The sequence below is a fragment of the Gymnodraco acuticeps genome, unplaced genomic scaffold (genome assembly GCF_902827175.1).
Source record: "Gymnodraco acuticeps unplaced genomic scaffold, fGymAcu1.1, whole genome shotgun sequence".
Taxonomy (NCBI): domain Eukaryota; kingdom Metazoa; phylum Chordata; class Actinopteri; order Perciformes; family Bathydraconidae; genus Gymnodraco; species Gymnodraco acuticeps.
In genome coordinates, this window is record NW_022990042.1 from 4,602,263 (window position 1) to 4,610,899 (window position 8,637).

General features: G+C 39.9%; 1 protein-coding gene across 1 annotated transcript; it reads left to right on the forward strand.

The window, feature by feature from the left end:
• The first annotated feature begins 646 nt into the window (after window positions 1–646).
• Window positions 647–8,132, forward strand: LOC117545454 (angiopoietin-related protein 3-like). Its single transcript, XM_034215225.1, has 7 exons — window positions 647–1,226; window positions 1,846–1,956; window positions 4,665–4,779; window positions 5,107–5,220; window positions 5,570–5,665; window positions 5,884–6,156; window positions 7,160–8,132. Exons 1-7 carry the CDS (start codon window positions 735–737, stop codon window positions 7,378–7,380), a joined length of 1,422 nt encoding a protein of 473 aa, XP_034071116.1. The 5' UTR covers window positions 647–734; the 3' UTR covers window positions 7,381–8,132.
• Window positions 8,133–8,637: the final 505 nt, after the last annotated feature.

Genomic DNA, 8,637 nt, shown 5'->3' on the forward strand with positions numbered 1-8,637 from the left:
GTTTGGAGAAGCAAACATTGGTTATTGTCTTTGGTGAATCAGAAACACCCAAAGTTACACAAAGACCCCCGTGTTCTGTGAGTTCAAATTATAGTTTTCTTCAATGTAGTCTGGCGGCTTTCAAGAGCGCACTCACTGTTCTCAGTTTTCTGTCACAAAAAGATGTCTCACAGCGAATTAAAGCTTTGAAGATGTTCCTTACGCGTCACTGAAATAGATTTGTGCTTGCTTGAATATCTGCCTCGGTCGACAGCAGTACTATTTACTATCAAACTTTGTAAAGTCTGCCATCTACTGTAGCAAATACACCAACTATAAATAAGTACCCATTACAATTCCTCTTTAAAACATCTAAACAGTCCCTTTTAAGAAAATAAATGAGAGCTAGGTTGAACATTGCAGGAAAACTACAGTACTGCTTGATACATTTGACAACATTCAAAGTTGTCAAATAATTTAAGTTCAATGTTCCGTTGATGAAATTTGCATGGTTAATCAAACTGATGACCATTTTAAATCCAATTATTGACATTTGGCTTGAGCTGAACTTTTGATATCCGGAGGAAACTGAATCATCCATGCAGATATTGATCAGAGTTAATCATTGACCACATTCCAGACAGTGTATAAAGCCCAGTATCCTCACTGTTCGTTCGGTCAAAGCAGAGAGAGAGGGCTGCCATTTGTCCGCCTAACATCACGACACACATGTCGCCACCACGACGACACACAACATGAGAATTACACCTATTCACGTATTGTTGGTCCTGGCGGCTGCCTCTGTCCCAGCCCTCTGTGGCTCAGATGAACCCGAGGCCCCGGTGGAGACCCGCTCCCGCTTTGCCGCTCTGGACGATGTGCGTCTCCTGGCAAACGGCCTCCTCCAGCTGGGTCAGAGCCTGCGGGAGTTTGTTCAGAAGACAAAAGGACAGATAAACGACATCCTCCAGAAGATCAACATCTTTGACCGCTCGTTTTACCAGCTCTCAGTGCTTGCCAATGAAATTAAAGAGGAAGAAGAGGAACTGAAGAAAACTACGGTGGTGCTGAAAGCCAACAACGATGAGATCAAGGGCCTGTCTGTTGAGATCAACTCCAAAGTGGACAACATCCTGCAGGAGAAGAGCCGGCTGCAGGACAAGGTGGAGGGACTGGAAGAGAGGCTGAGCAGCCTGTCGCACGGCCTGCTGACAGGAGAACAAGTGGCAGAGATCAACGGCCTCAGGGTGAGCCACCGCTGCTGGAAAGGCTTTTTCTTTCTGGTGCAGTGGAAATATTTCTGTAAGATCTTCCTGCTGTCCTCGGGTCACATTTGACATGGTTAAAGGTTTTTCTAATTCTAAATCTAACTTTATACAATCTGGTTATTATGTAGCCTACTTTCATTAAAGCACCTGAAATAGCTTCCAAACAGATTCCTAAATAAACTTGGACATATAAGTCTCTTATAATCCATCAAGATAAGCCCCTTTTATCCAAACTATTGTCAGAATAATTCAAAAAATTTGCAATTTTTTACCTCAAAACTTTATGTATGTGTAAATGAGGTGTAAATGAGGTCTATTGACCATACATTCCATGAGTTGGATTGAAAAGGTATAAGCAAGTTTTTATGATGGTTTCATGCTAAAAGCTTTATAAACAGTCACATAATGACAAAAGGTGATCAGAAGACAACACAAGGGTTAAGATACAACACTTCTAAGTAGCATGTTTTTTTGCTTACCCATGCTTTTTTTTGCATTTGTTCTCCAAATGTATGAAGGGAGTATTTTATGTGATATTAACAATAAATAGCACCATTCTATAACGGCTCCCATGATTCCACCTTTCTTCCGGGCTCAGGAGGTGATCCACAGCCAGGAGCGGAGCATCACAGAGCTGCTGAAGGCTGTGAGGGAGCAGAGCCATCAGCTCAACCACCAGAGGGTTCAGCTCAAGACTCTGGAGGAAAAGGTAACTGCTTGGGACCGTTGGAAATGTTTTATTGGCGAAGAGGGTGTTAAAGGGACACCCTTTTTTAATTGTTATCAGCCTATTAAATGGCTATTATCAGTTGTCATCTAAAGCAGTGGTTCTCAAATGCATGGGGTACGCGGACCCCTAGGGGTACGTTGGAGTACTGCAGGGGGTACGTGAGATTTATTTTATGTTAATGAAAAAAAAAAACATAAGTAATGCATTTAAACAAACTGCTAATAGTAGATTAACTACTTTATTCAAAGGTTTACAGTAATTCTGGATAATAAAATGGGGAAAATAAACGGGGTGCTCTCTTTTCCTCTCCCAGTCTCCCTCTCCTGACAGCCCGTCAGTCTCGTGCAGCTCGCTGAACCTGTAACAAGTGACCCGACAGTAAAGAATAAATATATTTATAACTAGTTTAGCTTGTTCCAGAGTAGATAAACTAGCTAAGTGTGTTAGGTCTAACTGTATTTTTGCTCCACTCAACGGTCCGTCACAGCGGCGGAGCTGTGATAATGCAGAGCTGCGTGTTCTCCGTCAGCAGCAGCTGATCTGCTCTCTGATCTCTCTCTCGCGTCCGGTTATACTTCACTCGCGTTTATGTCCAAATCTATCAGATCTAGCTAGTTCTAGTTAATTATTTCACTGCCTGCTTATCAAAGGACCTAATCAATAAGCGTTGCTTTGCAACGGCGTGTGGCCGCAAAGTATAGCCCAGCATTATGCATATGTTTATATGAGGGGTCAAAATCCCATGCTCATAAAATGCTCATATTTTTTTCTCTTCATTCCCCATGCCCCAAAATAAATAAATATACACATTTTAGGAAAAGTAACAAAGTTTTAGCTTAAGCAACGTTTAAACCTTAAGTAGTTTTGTTTCAATTCACAATGTGAACCGCATGTTAAAAACTGCAGGCTAACACGGCCAGACCCAGCTCTACACTGCCTACGCTGGAGAATGATCTAGCAAAAGTGCTAAACCCATCATAATTCAACACAATGGGAAAATCATAACAAGGGTAGAAAAAGTAAGCCATGTGAGAAAAAAATCCAGGGATTTTATCCTGGAGTTTGTACGCTAAATACATATGCTAATGCTAATTTAGGTAAAACTGCCACTACCAGGCTAGCCCGGCCTGACCCCTGTCTACACTGCCATCATACTTCCTGCATGAATGAATGATTGAATGGATGAATATTCTATATTATTTTAATGACTGATTGAACCACAGCAGTATTGTTTTAGAGATGTTATGTTTAACTGCTATGCTCATCTCTGCTCTGTGTCATTGTGTTGGCTCCTGGGTTCTGTAGTGCCCGGAGTCTGTCTTTTTATTGTCTTCCTCCCAACCCCCATCCCCTCAGGAAGCCTTTTGCCTCCTGTCAGGTCATCATTGAAATACTACTACTAGCCTACTACTACTACTACTACTACTACTACTACTACTACTACTATTACTACTACTATTACTACTACTACTACTACTACTACTACTACTACTACTACTACTACTACTACTACTACTACTACTACTACTACTACTACTACTACTACTACTACTACTACTACTACTACTACTTCTACTACTACTACTACTACTACTACTACTACTACTACTACTACTACTACTATTGTGAAAGAAATGTTCTTGGTTGTTTGTGTTTATTCAGCAAATCCCAATTGGCAGCTTTTCAAATCCCAGAATGTCCCAACATTGTCCTTGCTGAATAAATAGCGGAGATAGCGTAAGTGAGGAATCAATGGCTCATACCTACATCCTGTTAGTCATATTAGAAGCTTCAAAATAAAAGTGATAACAACTGATAACAGTTTTTTAATGGATTGATTATATTTAAAGTGGGTGAGAGTCTAGTTCCCCTTTTTGCTTAGGGTGATATCTTTTGGGGTGGCCTTTTCAACATTTCTCACACTTTCCTTCTTTCGTTGTGAGATTTATTGTAAGAGATTTTTTTTTATAGTTATCACATTCATATTTAAAGTTGTCGGGGATAAACGTTTCCAATGTGTAATTTAGGATGTCATACATATCTGGCTATAGAGTAATCGGATATTTTCATTAGATGGAATATAAGGTTAGTACGTTAGCACATGTTAGAGTGGGTCAATATTTGCCATTTTGTTAGGATATTAAATATATTATTTTGAGATATTTTGTTGGAGGGTGTTGCATTCAAGGAACGGTAGCTTGAAAGGTAGCTTTTTATTTTTGTATTATTAAATACGCCCCTCCTCCAGCCCCATCATTTTCATACAATCCCTTAATTAGTATTGGAAAGGCATTTCTAATCTCATGGCCTTTCAGCTAGTTGCTGTGTGAACTACACAAGATCATTTTTTGCCAGCTTTTTGATACATGAGCTGTCACCCTCATTGCATTGCATTTAATGTGCTTGTAGAAAGACTTTTTCCTGGTACTGTACTATATAATTTGGAGCTGATATAATAAAGGAGCTGTCCATATTTTTAACAACCGAGGCAATGCCTCAGTGTTATAACTCATTTGCACTTTCCTTCGTCTTGACAGCTCAAAATTGATGTTGTTACTCTTTAACCTTAAACACTAAAGAAAACGTATTTTGCAGAATAACAACCCAAAGTCTTTACATGGAACCCACATTATTTCACCATGATCAGCATTAGGATGCTAATGTTTTTGCTTATTATTTCTCCACAGTTTACAGTCAACACATTGGCCCAAGAGACCATTGAGAGGATGCCTGAAACCTACAACAATGAAGCACCAACACTCACCCCTTATTTGACCTCAAACTTTAACAACGGCATGACGAGTAAGGAAAATAAAACATTTGTCGAGTGATATTAGGATCTGGCATCTTTTATTTTTTGCAGGCCCAAAACTTTTGCCATTTTCCATCGATTTCTGGAATTGTAATGTGACAATTACCATAAGTTTTTCGCTTCCGATTTCATACCTACCTGCCTGCCTGATACACATTTTCAGCTTTTACTGAGCAATCAATTATCCTGCACATGTTTTATTGCTGATATGAACTGCTGACTGTCTGGTCACAAGTGCACTGCTCCAGATTTAAAGCGAATCTTTATTCAGGGCAGTTTTAACTATAACATTATACTTGTGGGCCTTATTAAAATAGACCTTCCATTGGACTGCAGTGACCTGTTCAACGGAGGGGAACGAGTCAGTGGCCTCTATGTCATCAGACCCACCGGAGCAGAGCCCTTTATGGCTTTTTGTGACATGAGCAAAGGTACTGTACCAACACACAAATATTAAACTTTAACAGAGCACAGGACTAGTTTTTTCATATTGTATACCTTGTTTAGTCTTTATTAAGTCAACCAATCTATATTTTATATTTTACTTAAAGTTGTAAACCTAATTTAAAGCAACAGTAGAACATTTTGATTTTCATTAGCAGTATAATGCACCTGTGTAGAGAGTGGGTTCCATGCATGGACTGTGTCAAGTGAATGTTCTAATATGTTTAAAGATTATTAAAAATCCAGTTCTTGAAAGGCAGACTCAGCCACTAACAAAACAAATACAGATAGAACTTTAATAGTAGTGATTGTTTTTTCCCTTTTTTTCCATTTTAGATCACGGAGCCACAGTCATCCAGCGAAGAAACGACGGCTCAGTAAATTTCGATCAAATCTGGGAGAAGTATGAAAATGGGTTTGGAGATTTTCAAGGTGAGAGACACAGCTCTGTTCTCCAGACTTTAATTACCCATGTTATAGTTAGAAAATGCATTCTCATCTGCCAAATTTTAAATGACTTGACGTATATCATGGTTATAACATTACAACCTCTATAAGTGAAAATATTCTGCACGTTTGTGTGCATCACTTCTCAAAGGTGCTTGTTAAATCATGTCAGCTGTGACCGCTAAATGATGTTTCTCTAACAGGGGAGTTTTGGCTCGGTCTCAGAAAGATCCACTCTCTGGCCGCTCAGGGAAACTCCGTCCTTCACATCGAGCTGGAAGACTGGAAACAGGACAGGCGCTTCATAGAATACAGATTTAATCTTAATGGTCCTGAGAGCAACTACACCATTCACCTCACGCATCTGTCTGGAGAGGTGCCGGACCCCATGAGCAACCACTCTGGCATGATGTTCTCCACCAAGGACAGGGACAATGACAACCTCCAGGGCTTCAACTGTGCCCAAGACTACACAGGTACTAGGGATGTAACTGGATATGTTATTTGAAAAGCACAAATAATGCAGTAAAAATTGTTTTTCTTTCTATCTAGAATGGGGGGGAAATATGTGTTGAATAAATAAAATGTTTTTACTTTTGACAAGATAAAAAAGTAGAGTAAGAATGTGTTTACATTTTATAATCAATCAATCAATTTGAAGCTTGAACGATTGCATTGTCAATGAATATTAGGATTGGAAATACAATATTTGCCCAGTTTAACGTGTATTTAAGTTTCCTGTATAAGCCACGACCACTTGCGTTGTTCTCTCCGAATACAAATACATTTTTTTAACAGAAACAGCTAAAGAATCTATCTAATATTATCTAATCTGTAACACATAGTAGTGCAGCAATGACATAGTTTGGCCGACCTGGAAGTTAGCATCGCAAGGGCTCACTCGACAGAAAGCAATTGGATTTTTCAATTGGATTTCGGTATATTGCAGAAAAATACGTTCTGTGGCAAACCCACATTTTGTTCAGCGTGATAATCTTCACATAATTATACCACTTTTTTAAAGCTTAATGCAATCAGAAGTAAACAGCTAACGTTAGGCTATTAGCGAAACACATCACGTGGCATGGCTGCGCATCACCACCGCTAAGCTTAAGGCGGCTAGTGTTTGGTGTGGTGTCGTTTGAAAGTTTATTTTGTCACTTGTTAACATCTGCCATTTTGGTGACACATAGAAGCTTTGTCCATTCACGTGTGGTGTGGGGTAACATTTGTTAAGCTTATGCTAACCATAGACCTTATTTCTGGCTGTTAACCACAAACATGTTCAAAAAACCATTACTTCAAGATGAGGGAAAAGTGCTTAGTCATTTCTGGGTTTGAGGACTCATCCCTGCACCACTCTATTACAGATATAGGATACAAAATATCTGACGGCTCTGTACATCTCTCACAGGTGCATATGTACACAGTAATGAATACCTTTTAGCTGAACAACAAGTCATTTCTGTCTTCTTCCAGGTGGATGGTGGTACAACGCTTGCGGAGATACCAACCTAAATGGGAGATATTTCCACATGAGACCCAAGGGGCGCTCGGATCGTAAGAGAGGGATTCAATGGAGGCTGGGCCGAAAGGCGTCTTACTCCCTCAAGTTCACCCAGATCTCTGTACATCCTGTGTCTCCTCCTAGCACCATCTACACCACTTTGGCCTCCTCTGAAGCAGGGGTCTTTCAGTGATCCACCACCTCCATCATTCAGTAAATAAACATTAACAGTGACATCTCCATGAGCTTTGGCAATGCTTCATGTGGCAGCCATGGTTTAAGAAGGCTTGTGCAGAGAGGAAGATGTTTTTCTCCAAGTGACAAGCATGCTTAACTGAGGAAGCTGAACAAATGTATAACTGCCTGCTAGGATCATCTTTATAATACTCTTGCATTGTGAAACCTCAAAGTTAGCAGTGACAATTTATCTTCACTCAATGTATCTCAGAGGACAAAGGTTATTGAGAAGAAGTTAAAACATACAGCCATATTTAAGCAGTTTTTATATTGGGTCACATTGACTCTCAGTATACAGGTTCCTAACATACAGTAGTAGGGAGACGGACCCCTTAAATGGATCACAAGATACAATCTAAGGAGAGAATTAGCAGGGTGAGAAAGACTGCTACAGAATTGATCTTACTAAAACTTCTTTAAGGGTTTTTTTGTCTTGTGAAATACTGTACAGATCATAGAAATATGAGGAAACGCACATGTAACTGTTTTCCCAGTTCATTTGAGTAGAACAAATGATGGCGATTGTTAGGAAGACTGGCTAGTTAGCTTTGCCTTCTCTGGAGGGAAAGGTATTGAGGTGGAAGGAATGTTAAACCTGATGGACACAGGCCTGCTGTTCTGTTCAGCTCTTCTTCTGTAACAAACATAACATTAAAGCATTGTTAAATTACTAGCTAGCTAATCAATTAAAAGAACAAAGTTATCACACATCTGGGGATATCAATGTGCCTTCCTGTGATAAGGGTGTGTCAATGATACATTTGTTGTTGTATTGGACTCATTTACTTTAACTCTCTATACTTTATATTGTACTATTCCAAGCTCTAGTTGTGTAGTCATCATTACTGCACAACCTCAGTTCAGTGAGTCTGCACCTTGCCACACTTTTGTTTATATGGAAGTTTATACGGAAGTTAGTTTGTTGCAAAAACAGGCCCTCGCACTGACCATTAGAGATGGGCGAGTCATGATTCATCCGGATCATTAACCCGGATCCTAGTAATGAGCCGGTCGTGACGAGTCTCCCTCTCGATTAACCCGAGTCCTTTGAGTCCTACACCTGATGTGACGTAACAATTAAAACTATAAATTGCGTCACTCTTTACTCTCTTTATAACGTGTACAATCACATTACAACGTTGTTGTATCCAGAGATCCAGCAGACTCGTCGCCATGCACGAATCAACAGCAAATTCAGCCCCTCCTCCGGCTC

Excerpts from the sequence above, each read along its gene's own strand:
- LOC117545454 (XM_034215225.1), top strand. The coding sequence starts at position 735 with ATGAGAATTACACCTATTCACGTATTGTTGGTCCTGGCGGCTGCCTCT. Across the intron at positions 1,957-4,664 it reads TCAAGACTCTGGAGGAAAAG|TTTACAGTCAACACATTGGC; the intron begins GTAACTGCTTGG and ends ATTTCTCCACAG. Across the intron at positions 6,157-7,159 it reads CTGTGCCCAAGACTACACAG|GTGGATGGTGGTACAACGCT; the intron begins GTACTAGGGATG and ends GTCTTCTTCCAG.